At 39.6% G+C, this 17,678-nt stretch overlaps 2 protein-coding genes across 3 annotated transcripts in view; both read right to left on the bottom strand.

Annotated features, from left to right (window-relative positions):
- LOC121951832 (phospholipid scramblase family member 5) overlaps window positions 1-6,107 on the bottom strand; it is a 29,447-nt gene extending 23,340 nt beyond the window's left edge. The window contains exons 1-7 of the mRNA XM_088085400.1: window positions 5,903-6,107; window positions 4,367-4,721; window positions 4,192-4,266; window positions 3,458-3,650; window positions 1,512-1,623; window positions 744-843; window positions 296-354 (exon numbers count right to left, since the gene is read on the bottom strand). Of these exons, the coding sequence (XP_087941526.1) occupies window positions 296-354; window positions 744-843; window positions 1,512-1,623; window positions 3,458-3,650; window positions 4,192-4,266; window positions 4,367-4,721; window positions 5,903-5,905 (897 nt within the window). The 5' untranslated portion in view covers window positions 5,906-6,107. The remainder of the gene's footprint in view (window positions 1-295; window positions 355-743; window positions 844-1,511; window positions 1,624-3,457; window positions 3,651-4,191; window positions 4,267-4,366; window positions 4,722-5,902) is intronic.
- A 212-nt stretch (window positions 6,108-6,319) lies between these two features.
- Window positions 6,320-16,820, bottom strand: chrng (cholinergic receptor, nicotinic, gamma). 2 transcript variants are annotated; one of them, XM_042497926.2, is made up of 12 exons: window positions 16,671-16,820; window positions 12,739-12,875; window positions 12,606-12,650; window positions 12,401-12,525; window positions 11,400-11,555; window positions 10,865-10,962; window positions 10,567-10,767; window positions 9,598-9,712; window positions 9,377-9,491; window positions 8,986-9,250; window positions 7,053-7,186; window positions 6,320-6,964 (listed from the first exon to the last, which is right to left on the bottom strand). In XM_042497926.2, the coding sequence occupies exons 1-12, from the start codon at window positions 16,732-16,734 to the stop codon at window positions 6,743-6,745; spliced, it is 1,677 nt and encodes a 558-aa protein (XP_042353860.2). In that variant the 5' UTR covers window positions 16,735-16,820; the 3' UTR covers window positions 6,320-6,742. The 2 variants fall into 2 exon arrangements, with proteins under 2 accessions (XP_042353860.2, XP_087941733.1); XM_088085607.1 differs by lacking the exon at window positions 16,671-16,820 and adding an exon at window positions 14,660-15,126.
- Window positions 16,821-17,678: the final 858 nt, after the last annotated feature.

A 17,678-nucleotide genomic window follows, 5' to 3' on the forward strand; every position in this document is an offset into this window, starting at 1 on the left:
AGATTTTGGTGGCCATAGGTCAAGATCACTGTAACCTTGCATCTGTCTCATTCCTGTAAATGCATTATCTCAAAAATACCTTGAAGGTCAAACGTCAAGGTCACTGTGACCTCATAAACCATGTTTTTTTTTTACCATAACTCAATAATTCAGCAGCAGCAACTCACACCAAAACAATCTAGACTGATAAACAGCACTACAGTAAGAGGGAAAAATGATTTTGGGGGTGAGCTGTCCCTTTAACACAACTTAAGTACTTTCCTGCAAGAGCAATGACAGAAATTTATATGCTCACCAACAAGAAGGTGGCTGCCAGCAGCAGCAGTTTAGTGTGTGATTCCATACTCAGCGGCACTAGAGGAGTGGAACACATTTTTTTTTAATTAAAAATACATCCCAAAGGTGTTTCCCAATCTATGGGGTGCACATGACTATACATGTCACCCCATAGTGGTTGCCAAATGTTTTCTGACATGCCCCCCTTCTGAAGCAGAAAAAAAGTTTATGCCACCCGCTCAATTATTTTAAAGACAACCAATGGAAAATTTGAAAATATTTTTTCAATTTTTGTGAAATAGATGTCAACATGATAGTATCAGCAAACTCTTAATTTTTTCTACATAATACATATCCATTCAGCTTTGTTTCACACCACATCTTCCCTTGGGCATCCACACCCCTGTATGCCCCTCCAGGAGGGCCCGCCCCACAGATTAAATCAATTTGAAGTAGCAACAACTCACCCTCCAACCCAAAATATTCATGGTCCATGTTGTGCTCGTCATTGAAACCCGGCCACTTCTTCCATATTGTGCCCATTTTCTCTCCAATATTTGAGACAATCTGGTGTATGATTAAAAGACAAAATATACTTCATTAAGTACACATGTAAAACACATTATTATTTTGGGTTACTTAAAGAAGTACTTCACCCACAAAATGATCAGTTGTAAATTAAATGGTAATGGCATGTCAGCTTGAATTCATGCAGTTAACTCATTTTTTTCTAACATCTAAAGGGAAAATGGTGAATATATTGATTTATTGATTGATTATTGACAAAGTTTAACAACAGAAAAACTATATCAAATCATAAATTTACAAACACTTATACGTGTGCAGTACAATCTAAGTCCCATTTATCGTGTTTTATTGTGTGCTCAGTGCTTCTCAATTACATGCATTTTCCCTAAACATGTCATGAACAGTCTCAGGCATGTACGAGCAGGGCCCCTGGGCAACTGTTGCCTTTCAACGGAGGGCACAAAAACAGTTTAAATGCACACTCTTGTCAATGTGCTACTCCTATGCCCAAGTGTCTCGGAACTTTTATGCAAAAATGCATGTGTTAGGGAAGTACTGAGCATACAACAGGATAGGAGAGATTTGGACTGTACTGCATGAGTTGTGTTTTTTGATTATTTTTTCAATTTGAAGGTACACAAGAAAAACAAACTCCTCTTCACAAATTCAACGTATACAAATTACACAAATTAACGTAAAATTAGTACCTGGAATTTCTGGTTGGAGAAGCAGCGGTACGGACAGCAGGAGCCCTGGATTCTGACGGTGGATGCTCCCTCTGAATCACACACCTCAAGGAGAGGGGTGAACATGCTCCACCTGAAAACAGCCAGCCGACACACAACAGTTCAACTCATTTAGTTACATAATCATGCAATAAGCAAACTGGCGGATACACCGGCCAGTGCTTCACACACTGGCAAAGCCTAGCCTTGATGCTTGGTTGATCACATTTTCAGCTGTCATGATTCTGCAGCACCAAAACCATTGTCTGCTCGGTGTCGGCAGAGTTCGAACTGGGGCATGCTTTATTCGAACACAACTGAGAGAATATTTATACCAAGTAGATCTCTGGCCACAGAAACCTCTGCCAGGTCAGTCTTAATTGGGGACAACTTCATTGAGTGTCGCTTCTGGAAAAAACTCTAAACCCGACACACAAAGGCACCCCAGCTAACCCTGGAGTCAGATTTAGGCCAAATGAAGAAGGAAGTATTTTTGGTTTGACAACAGGAGACTGGGTGCTGCCATTCCTCCCATTAGCCAACATTCCCATTAGGAAGGATGCCGCATTCCTTCCCTCCCCTGCAGCCCAGGGCAGCTCTGTCGGTGTGTCTCTGTCCAAGCAGCTGTTTTGTGCTTTAAGTCTACCAGGTTTAGTCTACACCCCGACTGGATGGAACAGTCTCGCCGCTATTTACAGACCAGCCTAGACAACTACGAGGACTCAGGGTGGCCAGAGGCTGGGAGTGACATGGAAAAAGGCTCACAGGACAAGATGCGCTGTCTGGGAATGTGGAGTATAAAGATTGCTGGTACAGTGTTCCGATCGTGGGGATTAAAGGGTAAAAGGGTTCATTCATTCACGTGACAGAAAGAAATGACTGTTGTGTTTTATATTTCTAACAGCAACATCTCTGTCCATAAAATGTGTCCTGTTACTCGAACATGCTGTCAGTAGCTTTTACAGAGACTGTTTTTTATGTAAAGTAGTTTGAATAGGAACTTCTTAATATAAATTCTGTTTTGTTTTTGTTGGGGTTTTTTTTTTCAATTCTGTGAGTGTCAACTCTACTTTATTTTGAATGTGTAAAAAAATCTCAGATAATTAAAAAGTCTGGTTGAATAGTCTGAATAAACCAAAACAACAGTAGCTAAGCAGGGATTTTCCTTTTTCCATTTGTGATTCGAGTGAACTGATCCTTTTTATTACAGGAACAGTTCACCCTAAAATCAAAAAACATACCTGAAGTGCTATTCATCAACCTACACTGTTTTAGTAGGGCAATGTAGGGCCTACTTTCTTTGTACCAAACTACATCCAGCTGGTGGAGGAAAGTTTGCATTGACTCATGGATGAAAGACTTGTGACAGTGCGAGTTGCAATCACTATTGGCGTCCTCCTTGTTTGTCCATTTTATTGAAGAGAACGTAGTAAAAAAACACATCCACATACTCATATCCATGCAAAAATCATGTTTACCTTTTTTGTGGAACTATCCTTTTAAATAAGTGTTGATATCACAATATAAAAATGACCTCTGCATTTCAGATTTTACCTAAATGTAAATGTACTTAAGTATTACCAGCAAACTGTACTTAGTGAACTAAAAGTACTATCCATGTGGGACAATTTCAATGTATATTATCGGATTATCATTATGTATACATTGATGTGAAAGGAGCTACTTTTAGCCACTTGTTTCGATAGTTTAATCGATAACAATGCACCATATTTTATAAACTGATCTTTCTTTCTCATGGGTAAAATGTGAAAAGGAACTAGTAAATATAGGATAAAATACAGAAATATAAGAAAACATGAAAATCTCTGGAGAAGTACAAGTACATCACAATTGTATAAGTACTTGAGTTAGTGTTCTTTTCAACACTGTTAAACAAGAGTAACAGAAGCAGATTTAGACTGTCCTACCTCTGACGAACAGTGCCAATCAGATGTTTTAGAGGTGTATAGGCCCTCATCTCCATCAGGCAGCAGCCAAGGCAGCACGCATCCACCCTGAGGGGCCTTTCGAAATAAAAGAACTGCCGGCCCTGACAGTCGAAGCCCTGCAGGGAGCAGGCCCGAGCTGGACCGCAACACTGGAGGCACACACAAGAACTCTCTGACAGAAGGGAGAGATCAAGAGAATACACTGAAATACAACAGCATAAGTCTCTCTCTCTTTATATGAGATGTGGATGAATGTTTTCAGTTAACTCTTTGAAACCTAGATTGACATCTCCTTTCTTAGGCTGCATTCAGATGCCTTTCATAAGTATTTAAACATCTGAACCCTGAGAAAATTGATTACTTTCAAAAACATGGTTAAAGGCGATGTCCTGCAAATTGCAAGAAATTGGTATATTTAGAATATTAAATAAAAAGCTAGGGGAAAAATCCAAGGAGCTATATTTAAAATGATCAAAATTATGTTTTTAAAATCATTTGTCTAGAATTATTATAAATTTTGACTTTTTATACTGGGTAATTTCCTTTTTTTGCGAATTACAAGGCAATTTTCTTGTAGTTTTAACTATTTTCTTGTCAGTTTCTGGGCCATTTCTTCTTAAGTTGCTCATTGCCTTCTTCTCATGTTTGAAAGAAATTATATAGCCAGTTTGCCCAGGTTTTAAAAGATTAACAAGATGATCAGAGAGCAGTACCTTCAACAGCCACAAATAGCTTTGACCTGTCTCCTGTGGCAATGCTGTAGATCCTCCTGGGAACACACTGCGGACCTACAATGACACAGCATCATTTTTTTTAAAACGGACAAATCTCCACACTGAAAGTATTCATTTTACACCAAAATACAAATAAGTAATCCCTCCTACTCACCTTGCAGCTCTGGTCTGGCAGTGATCTGTATTTGACTTACTGTTTCCAGCACAGACGTAAAGTGTAATCCAGCTGCACCTCCAGGCCACTGCTCCTCCACCTCTGGCCTCCTCACCATCCGTGGTGGCTGTGCGTAGACGTTCCCCCTTTTACTCCCAGGAACCGGACCTGACAGCGGCTCAGATTCGTGCTCAGGAGGTGTTTGGTGGTGTTTGGGTGTGGTTGAGTGAGTGTGGCACTCACACGAAGGCCCACAGCGGTTCTGGAAAGCTCTGAAGATCATCTGGATGTGTTTCTCTCGCTCCAGGCGACCAAAGGGAAGAGGCTGATTGGTCACCGCTGACATGGTGGAAAGCTGGAAATATCAGAAATTACATAATGACAAACAGTTGCACTGCATGGCATACAAGTATGAGACCGGGGTACCAAAATCGTGCGACACAATTGTGCAAGATATTTACAATTACAACTTAAAAAAAATGTAAACTGTACGTATTTTAAGGGTCCTTTTGATAATTTTCAGTTCAGTCCTTATGTGTTTCTTAAACGTTACATTTTCCGGATTAAATTAACAAAGTCTTTGATTAAAATAGTCCTTCTTGCTATAACAGCAGCTAAGAAATGTATTTACTCCAACAGAAGTCTTACTTTACCCCCATACAACAGCTTTTGTGGAATTCACCTTTACTATAGGTTACTTTAACACAGAGAAAAATCCTGTGTGAGGAGGATGATAAAAAGTTTTGGGGAGGTGATGCAAAATATTCATGCAATGGATGTAAATTAGAGGTAAAAGTAATAAAATAAGAGTAAGTCTAACCTCCAGGTTAGACTTACTCTCTAACCTACAGATGCAAGTAATGATTTTCTGTTCTCAGATTCTCAGTTTAATTTGAATAATTATTTAACTGCATGAGGAAAATAACACTAGTTAAAATATCATTACTGAAATATCATTACTGATTTTGGTAATTGTTGTTTTGACACAATATTATTAGCAAAAACTCCAACCCAAATATTCATCTTGTGGACTCTTGTGGAATAATGAATAATAATTCAACCTATGATAAAACCTTTATAAAGCACTCCTTCAAACCCAAACTATTTTTTTCTCTGTAACATTAAGACTTACAATAAAAACAAAGATAACTCTTGAAATCAGAAAAACAACTTTGCCCCTACCACACAAGCTTCTTTACAGCAAGTCAGCAGGTTCAGACACTCTCTGGCACCAATATACACACCCTTCCCTTAAAACAAAGTGATTTCATCATAGCAGCCAGACAGAGCCTTCTTTTTATTCACGTCACACACACACTCAGCTTGCAGAGTTTGGTCTGATTCTGCAGCTGCATCCAACACTGTCCAGTATATTTTATATAGCAAAGTACCAAAATGAAGCCCAATCTCATGTCCGGCATACAGACAGTGACTGCTAAAAAGAATACAACAGGTGCCCTGACATTTCCTACAGCATTTTACCCTTAAGATTTAAGTGAAGACAGCATTAAAAAGAATTAAAAGTCTCTCACTTACCATCTGTGTACGACTTCCAGGAACCTAGACTCTGTTGAGCTAAGTGAAAAAGGGACAAGATCAGACATCATTGAGTCGTGAGGGGGTGAGAGGGGGTGAAGCACAAACCTCCTCACCACCTCTGTGTGTTTGGGTGAATATTCACATGGTGATGTTTGGCTTTGTGAGTGTTACTCCTGTTTCCCAGCTCTGTCTCAACCTCTGACTCTGTTTCCATCCCAACCAGCCGGATCTGCCTTTTGTTGGGTTAAAAAGGCACCACTCAGCCATGTAATTGAAATCCTACGTCCAGAGGCGGGGGGGGGGGCTGCACAGTGGGTCTGTGCTTTGGGGCTAGCTTAGTGGGGGGTGGGCCATTGGTCTCTAAGTGCCTCCAAAAAAGGTGTCAAACACTTGATCAAGAAATGTCTAAGAGCGAGCAGTCATGAGATTACAGTTTATTGATAAAAGCATTCATGAAGCACATTTGGCTGTTTTTCACTGTTTATCATGACAGCCCTGAATTTGAAAAAGTAAACATACATCAAACATTAAACAGGAAGAGCAAGGAAACGTGCTCTTTTTTGTTTTATAGCATTTTATGCAAAAAATACTCTTTTCCTCAACAACCAGTCACAGCTCATACCAGTATGCATCACCACGGATCAAGCGTGGGGTCCTCACAGCTGTGCAGCGGATCCTTCGTCACCCTGAGCAAGCATCTTTGTCTCAACTACTGTGATAGTCCTAAGACTCCACGTCCTCTTTATTCTCTCTGTTTCATTCGTGAAAGATTACTGACAGACATTGTCAGAGTTCCACTTCGGTTAAAAGGGATAAAACCTGGAGATTTCTCCTGGTTCACCCCAGGAAGTTTGCTCCTATCCCAGTCTCAGTTACATCTGTGAGATTGTTAATTGGAGGCAGATATTTCTTTGGATCCCCGAGGAAAGGCAAGGGGGGAGGCTGGTTAAAATGTCCCATCAGGAAGATCCCAATGGTGCCGATAAAAAACACGGACGCCATGACAATAAAGCAGACCCTGTCGATCACCCGGGCGACCAGAAACCACTCTTCATTCTCCTGTGGTCAGAAGAAATTTTGGATATTATCACTAATGTTGATATAAACCTGAGAATATGAGCAAATATTGATAAGATGGAGAATTTACATTCTGGAAGTTGTTCTGTTGCCTTGCAGTCTCGGCTATGTGTTTGCAGGAAGCCACACACTGCTTCAGTGCTGGAGAGGCCTTTGCCAAACTGGAGCTCAGATGTTCAGCTGTACCCCCCTCCAGCCCATCATCTGTGTACAAAACACACCAGTTATTCATAAGCAGAAACTTCCAGGCTGAACAATGAATGCCAAAAACTGCAGTTCCTTGAATGGCCACTTGAGACTGGCTCAAAAAGCGAGTCAATCCCCATGTTAAAACACCTAACTTTCTAGCAGAAATAAACATGTTTACAGCCTGATACAAAAAACAGTTTTGGACTCTATAGCTTATCTTCCCGCCCATGATACTCTATGGGGGATGAATGTTTATAAAACTTGCCTTTTAAATGGCATAGAGGCTTAAACTGATCCTTTCTGGGCCCTTGCTACTTTACATTTACATTCTACCACCTCATTTCATTAAAAAACACAATATCAGTTACCATTTCTATGCCGATGATGCACAACTATATCTTTCATTGACATCAGTAATACCAATACATTAAACAGCCTCCACATGTGCATTGCAAATATATATGACTGGATGGTGTCAAACTTTATATAATTAAAATCAGAGTTTGTTGAGACTCATCATTAATCATATTTCCTCCTATCTCAGGCCGCTCTCATTTAGCAATACTAACTCTTTCAGAGATCTTGATATTAACTTTAACACCAACCTACACTTCCACCAGCATATTAACTATTATGTTGTCCAATCATGTTTTTACTATTTCAAAAAAAAGATTCAAAGATCTGGTCATATTTGTCTAATTCAAAATGCTGCAGCCAGACTCATAATCAGGTCCAACAACAGAGAACACATCACACTGCTTTTAAAAATCATGTTTGTGGCTTCCAGCCAGTTTTTTAGCTGCTGGGTTCACTCCAGAATATATAGCTGACCTTCAAAACCTCCTGACCTCCTACGAGCCTGAATGCAACCTGAGATCCTCTGGTCGGTCATTCCTGGCCATTCCTCTGGTGAACCTTAAAACTAAAGCTGAGCAGGGCCGTCTCTGTTCGGGCCCTTCAGTTGTGGAATGACGTGCCAGAGGAGATCAGGAAAGCTCTTCTATTATGCCACTTTAAAAACCTGACTATTTAGACTTGCTTTTTATCAACTTTACTGTTATTTTATTTTCTATAGTTATATTTATAACATTTCATTAACTATGTGTTCTTTGTATTTTTAATTGTATGTAAAGCACTTTGTAACTTGTTTTGAAAAGTTCTTTATCAACAAAGTAATTATTATTATGAATACCATCAGTATTATTAGAGTTATGCATGATTAAGGGCGTGGCTACTTTGAGTGACAGGCACCGTACAGTCTTAGCACTGTCCGTTGGCACGTTGCTACTGTGATGACAACACTGATTTGATAACATAGCCATGGCCTAACCGCAGCTTCATAGCATATAGGTGTCGTAGCTTGGCTGTCACCATTTTAGTATGTTATTAATGACAGTTAACTGTAACATTTTTTTGGCCTACAATTATCTCGTTCAGCGTTTGGTTGTACTAAAAGACTCTTAAAGGAGTCAGTTCTTCAGATTTTATGGTAAAGACATTGCATTAATGATTTTAAGTCTGTTTTTCTCAAGTGAAAATTAACATAAGTACTATCGCATTAATGCAAAGCTGTAAATGCATCAAGCTAAACAAGCTAGCAGCTAGCAATAGGGTTAGTCCACCTATGAAGGCCACTATGATCACACATAGTCACAACTGGCTCCAAAAAACCAAGATGGCAGCAGCCAAAATGCAAAACTCAAGGCTTTAAAACTTGAGTCCACAAACCTAAGGGTGACGTTGTTACGTACATTATTTATGCAGTCTCCAGGTATTCATGACAGGGGGAATTACAAACTCATTCAAATACTTACGTAGTGTCTCTAATACTGTTTTCATCAGGCCATTTCTTTCTTTGAGTCTGGCGAACATGAGTTCAGAACGAGCTGTTCTCATCACATATTCCTCTGCCTTATTTATGAGGGTCATGGAGCTGCGGCGTCGGCAGGGGACCAGAAACACGCCGTTCGTGTCTGGAGCCAGAGTTTCACCGCTTCCATTTTCTGAGGTGTTGTCATTGTTTGGCGTCCAGGGTCTCATCTGCATCCTCAGCAGCCGCGGCAGGATGTTTAGGAGGATCTGAAGAGGACATGGGGTCAGAGGGTAATCCAGTGGCAAATAGACCCGTGTTTACTTCACAGCATGTTCAATCAGTAGCTTTTAAATAGACGTTTAGAAAAGGGTTTGGTCTGACCACAGTCTCACCTTTCTGACTCTGTCTGTCATTATGTGCGTGTTTGGGGTTCTCAGGGAAACATTGAGGACTATCACACAGTTCATCACCACCATGGTGGTCACTGACATCACAAACATCAAATACCTGCAGTCACAAGATGGTAAATCACATCACTTTTTCTCCCCTCAGATCAGCTGTAACTGAAGCAAAACTCTGGACTGAAAAAGTTGGAGTGATCATGCAAACTTACTTTCCAATGAGAGGCACTGCCCTCGAAGTCTCTGGAACCTTCTTAGCGATCAGGAAGAGGAACACAGTCTGGCCCAGGAGAGTGGCAATAGACATGGTGCACTTCTGACCACCCGCTGAAAACTCAAACCAATATTCAGTCAGATGAATGAAAACGGCCCAACTGTTCAAAAACCAGATCCAGATTTGGAAATCCTATGTTTTGCTGTCCAGGGTCAACTAATTCACATTACTTTTTGCATCGGTTTTGCAAAGGAACATTGACTGAGATCACCCTAATCCACATACAAACGTTTACGATGATCAGATCTCGATAACGAGGGCTCTAAATGGGACTACATATCAAAATGTAGACTACTTGCCATGTAAATAACTGGTAGAATAACCAGCATGGGGTCACTTTAAGCATTTTTATTTAAAGAGACAGAAAATACCAGATGCAATTGTTACAAACTACTTTTAACTGTCATTGAATTTAATAGAAATTTTTAAACAAAATCAATTGCACAAATATAAGTAAATTTATCCATATTTTAACAATATAAATGTTTTATTGCATTTTGTTTCTGATCGTCATGCTAAAAAGTTACATACTGAAGGTTTGATCCAGATAAAAACTGGATTACTCGATGTAATTTGAATTCAGTATCCACCTTTTTTTTAACAACACATTTTCAAGATTTGATTCAATCTGACAGCCAAAGTCCGATCACATTATTTCTGAACAACGTGGCCCAGAAGTGGATGTTTTGTTGTGCGATTGTTGAGCCAGACCTCTGTCTTGTCAACTACATACAAGTCTGGGGAACATCTTGATGATGAGATCTTGGAAATCCAACATCTTATTGAATTATTTCCCTTTTCTAGTGTACTTTGTGCTTTGATTTTACCAGACATGAGTGAGCTTGATGTGACAGAAGCCTGACTCTGTAAGATTAAGCTTTCAGATACAAAAAGTGAGGGGAAAGACCTTTGGCAGGTAAGTAGTAGACAAGGAGGCCGAGGGAGGAGAAAAGCACACAGGGGGCGATGATGTTGATGATGTAGAAGAGAGGCTTCCTCTGGATGATGAGAAAAAAGACCACCTCCTGGTACTCCAGCTCATCTTTACTGAACTGAGTGTTGATCACTTTCTTGGCCGGCCTGTGTTTGATAACCCATTCTCCATTTTCTAACAACAACAAAAACATTGCTAAAGGATTCTTCAGACTATAGGTGTTTTTATTTTTAAAATTCTTTAAAAATAAATCCTTTAAATATTGCTGTACCTGTAAAAGCCTCTGGGTCGATATCGACCCACTCCAACGTGTGGTTATCCTCCTCTTTGAGAACCAGTTTGATCTCATTGGCACTGTAAGTCTGGGAGCTGAACACAAGGAGAAGACATACGGTCCGTCACCACAACAAACACGGCCATCTATTCACTTTTACAAGACAGCGTGGTGAAAAGGGGCCGTAAATGAAGGAAGCATTGTCCCCTGTTTCGACGCTGTTATTCTGTTTAAACATGAAGAAACCGGACATGTTGAGATCTGAACTGAGGGTTGAGAGTCCAGATTTGTGAATACAAGCAGAAAACCAGCTATTTGTCTAAATTGTTGGAAATTTGGAGGAATAATGGGTACATAAATTCTTGGTTGACTAGAAATTTTAGAGATTTGTGAGAGATAAATAACACCTGAGGTGCTTTTTATTCTTGATAGAGTTATAGTATATATATATTTTTAAATACACAATAAGCCACTTAAGCTGCACTGCTTACCGGCCAGTCATCAAATCCCAACAAATCTTGTCTCCACTCACCGGAAGACCATGGTGCAGTTCTGCCAGTCAAAGGGGAAGTAGTTGACAGTGATGGCACAAGCACTGCGGTAGATGGCAGGAGGCAGCCAGTACACACAGCCGTTGGGAGACACCAGCGCATTGCAGTAAAGTGCCACCTCGAATTGTCCATCCACACTATGCACAAATTACAATAATAATAATTATTATTATTAGGGAAATGCACAGACACACTGTTTCCACATTGTGTATATTGGTACTTATTGTAGTTGAACACAGAACAATATAAGTATAGGTGCTTGTACTTGACTTGAGTACTTTAATCTCATGCCACTTTCTACTTCTACTCCACTACACTTCAGAGGCAAATACTGTACTTTTTTACTCCACAACATTATTGGATAACTTTGTGCAGCTGAACAATAGTTGGCTGATCTGAAAATTAATTTGTTTTTTCTTTTTAATTATTTTCAATTTACTCAACTTATTTGTATTAATTAAATGCATTTTCCTGATTGCACCTATATATTCTTGAGTAACATTTTCAATGCATGAAAATTGCATGAGTATTTTTACAGTGTGGTATTAGTACTTTTACTCAAGTAAAGGAATTAAATACTTTCTCCTCCACTGTCTAATAGTTTGCACATCATGAACCAGCAGGCAAACAAGATCCATTCAATATATATTTTTGAAAAATCTGGCAAAATATCTTCCAGTAAAATTCTGCATTGTGCATCTAACTTTTCTAACTTTTTAATTACTGTTCTTTAGAACAACAACATGCTCCTTGAATCATCATTTTATTGTGTTAAATGTGAAATGAAAATGCAACAAAAAGAAAGCATTACTTTCTTCTTCTTATTTTTTGCATTCATTGCTTTCATTGTTGTAAGCTGCACAGTGTCGTCATGTTGTCTAATATTTCCTCTGTGCTCAAGTTTAGCTTTTCCAACTAGTTACTGCACTGTGAAAAGTTGCTTAGTAAAATTGTGTCAATATGTGAAGGTTGTTGCACAGACTTGTTCTCCAGTATGACGTCTGGCAGCCAGATGCTCTTCGAGGGGACCCTCAGCTCAGAGGTGATGTTCCCGTACAGGGCTGACCTGGGCGGCTGGTCCCATCTAAGCCTGTAGTCACACCATTGCTACACAAAAAAATAATGTGGGTTTGATCATAATTGCAAAAAAAAAAAAAAATCAGCAGGTGAGGTGTGTGTAAGGTTACCATTTCTATCCAGACGCTTGTTGTCAGAGCCTCCTCCTTTTCATTCTAAGAAGAGATAGTCAAGTAAACGATGTTAACTATCAGGCCTGAGCATCCACCGGCACTGATGTAAAACAGACTGAACTTCACTCACCAGAGAGATGAGGTTGGTGAGCGTCATCTTGATGCCGACCTGAGTGATGTCACCACTGTTCTCCATGGGCCTGACATTCTTGTTGTAGCCCTTCATCAAATCCTTGAAAAGTTCCCCTTCAAGGTTTAGGGCTGACGCTGCAAGAAAAATAAGTGACAGCAAAGGGATTCATTTAAAGGGGCACTCCGTTATTTATACACATTAAATTCAGTTTGCCTGTCATGAGAAGTACTACTCAGCCTGTGAAAACAGTTGTAAAAATGACGCTCTTCCAACAACAAAAACCTAATGATGTCATAATGATCTCACCAGGATTATCTAATCTTGGGTTTGAGACATTTTTAAAGGTTGAGTATCCATTTTTTTCATGTGTATGTCTTAGTGACTAATTGTGTCATTTTTTTTCTTAATTGGTCCAGTATTAAGCGAGACCACTGCATCGGACCAGACACCAGACTTAATTTATATAAAAACAGTCATTTTGTCAACAAAAAAAGCACTTCATTCAAAGTCAACAAAACAATACAACTCACCAAAAACATCTTGGTTTGCCTTTCCAGTGTTCCAACAATCACCAACTCTGGTTTAGCCGATCACCCAGTTATATACACACTTACATTACTGTGTATTTAAATGGAGTCTGTTGGGTGTGCCGATGGTGATCTGGTTAAAGGTTCGTACTCTTTAACAAAAACGTTCATCACTGTGTGGATCCTTTTCATGATATTGTCAGACACTGTAACTGACTGTGCAGCTTGTTTTGCAAGTTTCTGTCTCACTTAATACTGGACCAGTTTCAAAGAACGTTGTCCCCATTGGTCACTTTGACACATAAACATGGGAAATTGGATCCAGGTTGAAATAACACGCAAACTTACCCTTCAACAAAAGACCTGCATTAAAAACTGAAAGATGTATAATGTTTAAAAGAGGTGGGAATTTAAGAGGTAATTTTGATTAACACCACTGAGTTGCATTAGGTTAAAACACAGGATCCATTGTTTTTGGCCGTTGACCCATGCCATGGATTAAACATCAGGAGATACTGGCCTCTTTAATTCTGACCATGTTTTTTTTTTTTAAATGTGCTTCTTATGAGTCCACTATTTATACTGTACGCAAGTGCAGTACAAAATCACTTGGATACCCCATTAACCCTTTGAAACCTGGAGCAACATCAATTTTCTTGTGCTGCTTTCAGACACCTTTCACAAATATCTAAACCTTTGAGTCCGGAGCAAATTGTTGTGGCTTCTTTCAAAAAACATGGGGGGGAAAAAAAGGCAATAATTGAGTTAGTAAGAAATGGTCCCTGAAGTGCAAGAAGAAAAGAAAATATTTAGATGATGATTTAAATGATTTTTAAAAAGCTAGAGAAAAAAAAGAAGATGGAAAAACGTTTTATATAATTATCCTAATTATATATGTAAAATTGTGTCACAGAATTACTACACATTTTAAAGCACTTTTGCATGTAATTTCCTTGTTGTTGCTTTTTTAAATCATTTTTGGTATTTTCTTGCCAATTTTTGGTCGTTTCTTCTTTTACTGCTCATTGCTTTCTCCCCATGTTTTTGACAGAAATCAAGCTAATTTTCCATGGTCTCAAAGAGTTACGATGAATCTTCCCTCATATAATAGTCACGGGTAAATTGCCTTTTTAAGTCATGATACCAGGGCAGACATTGTTTAAATACAAACACATTAGGACAGAAATAAAGAAAAGTATTCTTTCTGTGTTAATCAGAGCAAGCCCAATACCTGTCTAACCGGCTACAAACTACAACCAAATGTTGGTGTCCGGTTTGTGTACAGAATGACTTTGTATCGGATATCAGGTGGTGGTGAAGCACTTAACCAGAGCTATTTTTGCATCGAGTCCAGATAGGTTATTGTTGATTGCAATCAAAATGTCACTGACCTCAGTGCAGCAGTGTTTTGCTGAGTTGTTGAATGAGTCGGAGGGACAGCTTCTTGTTTTTTCGCTATCAGTATGTGTGTAATTGTCCATTTTCCGTTCTTTATCGGCGTCGTTCATCATGCAGAGCCGGTTGTAACAATCGCTTATGTAGTCCTCCCGGCAGACCAGTTCAATCAGTTGTTTAAATCCACTTAGGATGTAAGGAAAAGTGGTTTTATTCAATCCAAAACGGAGAGCGGGAGCTTTGTAAACAATGTAGCAGTAGGCTGCCATGTTGGATCTCGCGCCGGTCTCGTCGAATATCGCGATTACAGACACACCCTCTGCCTCACAGCAAACACTTCGTCTTGTTTTTGTTTTTGTTCTCGTTCTTGTTTTTATTTTTGTTCTTGTTCTTATTTTTGTTCTTGTTCTTGTTGTTCTTCCTGTTCTTGAGTTTGTTCTGCTTCTTCTTCTTCTTCTTTTACATTCCCGGCAGACTCGATGCCTTGCGGCATATTGCTGCCACTCACCGGTCGGTCTTGGTATCACTCTAAATCTTTTTAAATTTTATAAATAATCCTGTGGAAGATATTAAATCCAGGACTGCATACACAATCTGCAGCTGGTTCTCAGAGGGATTTAGTAAATGTTTTAATGTTACTCTCTGGATTCTGGTGTCTGATACAGCAGCATACAGTTGTTCTCTTTGTTCATTGTACAGGTTGCATTTAATCACTTCATGTTTTACAGATTGTTGTTGTTTGCAAAATCCACAGAGTCCATCTTTGTGTTTCCCTGTCTTTGCCAGATCCCATGCAAATCCACAGTGTCCCAGTCTCAGTCTGGTCACGATTACAGTTTGTCTTCTGTACTTGCCAAGATAACTTTGTGGTGTATTTACACTGTTCTGAATCAAAAAGTTTCCCATAACAGCAGAGTGGCAGAGACAGTTTCCCACTGTCTCTGCCACTCTGTTGTTATGGCTTCTTTGATGATTGACTGACACTCAAAAACCCCATCACAAACACTCAGATCAATGTCTCTTTTTAATGCCATCTCAGCTGCCTTGTCTGCTGTCTCATTTTCATTGATCCCGATGTGGGCAGGTACCCAGAGAAAACCCACCACTCCTCCAGCCTGTTCAATACTATACAACTGAACTAAGACTTCCATAACAAGGTCTGGCCGGGCCCCCCAACTTTGCCTTCTTGGGGTTTCTAAAACTGAGGCCGAATCTGAACATATGACTGCTCTCTTTGGTCGCACTTTCTCCACCCACTGTAGCGCCCATACAGCAATCACTTCTGTTGTATAAACAGAAATCCCCTCAGACAATCGAATGAGCTTTACAATTTCATGTTCAGGAATGTAGAAAGCAAATTCAGTTTTCTAGTCTGTGGATCCGTGGGCCCCATCAGTATAAATTTAAAGATAACTTTCACAGCAAACACTTGATGGTCCCTCTGGTAAATGGAGTGTGAAAATGGAATCAGTGTGAAGTCTACCACAGCTTTTGTCTGACTTATTAGATTAACAGTAGACTGTACAATAGAGCACACTAAACACACAATATAAGTACGATCCAGCACAACAAATGAAGTTTGATTTCACAACTTTGTATAAATATACTCGGCCAAATAATTAAAAACAATTCAATAACAACATACAGTGTATTTACAACAAAAGTAGATACTCGTTGTTTTAAGAGCTGCAACCTTTTTAATGATAACCGTCTGAGCTGTGAGTCTACAATTTTCTTTAAATGTGAAGCATAATGAATATTAAGGAAAGCTATATTTAAACTGCGTATGTTTAAATTATTAAATTTATTACATTATTATTTATTATTACAGTTAGATGAGCCTTATGCTATACGTAAATTATCAGTATCTCAGAGGAATGCTGTACCTTTGTCTAAGAAATTTATGTTGCGTTTAATTCAATATCTCAACATAAATCGGAAAATTTGATGTCAAAAATTCACACAATGCAAATCTGTAGAAACAAACAATATACTGCTTTAGCCTACCTGTGGCAGAAATCATACACATCCTCACAAAGAGTGACAGGGAGAGCGGACTTCCAGAATCCATTAGTGAGTGTGCTTACACTGCACTGTCCGAGACAAAGCTGTGACCACTAATCTGATACACATTGACACTACTTGATGGAGTTGCTGGCACTCAAACTGTGTGTGTGTGTGTGTGTGTGTGTGTGTGTGTGTGTGTGTGTGTGTGTGTGTGTGTGTGTGTGTGTGTGAATGTGTGTGTGTTTCCCAGCAAACGTCAGGGCGTGGGCTGATGGGAGGGCTGAGGTTTAAAGGAATGGTTGGGGGTTGGTGGGGTAGTTGATGATTGTTAGGGATAAATTCAAGAGTTTATTTCTGCATAGCCAGCTGTCACAACACACACACACATTGTACTCAGTGTATGACTGCCCTCCAGTGTAAAGGTACACCATGAAAACACACACTGTTTTACAGTTCTGTTCAGTGCACCTGGCTGGTGTCACTCAGATGTCCATGTGAGCAAAGAAGCATAACTCATGGATTCTGTGAGGGTAAATTTAGCACAACAGTGAGCTATAAAAAGCTTGCCTTTTCCACCAGAAGCCCTGGTTAAATGTATTCTCTACAATGAAAGGATCACAGAGAGAAAGATTAGACAATAAAGAAAGGGGACGGCAGAAACCCTGTGTGTGTCTGCAAGCCAGAGAGTTAAAAAAAACTGTACAGTGGACAAGACAACAGGTGATAAGTCTTGTCCATTTACAGCACAGCCTCTGATGGCTGTCCAGGTTCTGTGTCATCACTCTGTGTCTGTGTGTGTGTGTGCATCACAAAAATATTTGTTCCTGCCATGATTTGGCATGCTTCCCCCTCACACATAAACACACCAGCCAGGGGCAGGAGTTGAGGAGTTGCAACAGAAGTATGTGCGAGTGTTTACTCAGCTGTTCCACTCATATCCCTGAATATCCCTCTTCCCTTGGACCGGGCAGAAACCTGCCACAGATTAGTGGGCAGATATTAGTCGTG

This window comes from Plectropomus leopardus, chromosome 12, assembly GCF_026936395.1.
Source record: "Plectropomus leopardus strain MGB_pleo_1.0 chromosome 12, ASM2693639v1, whole genome shotgun sequence".
Lineage (NCBI taxonomy): Eukaryota > Metazoa > Chordata > Actinopteri > Perciformes > Serranidae > Plectropomus > Plectropomus leopardus.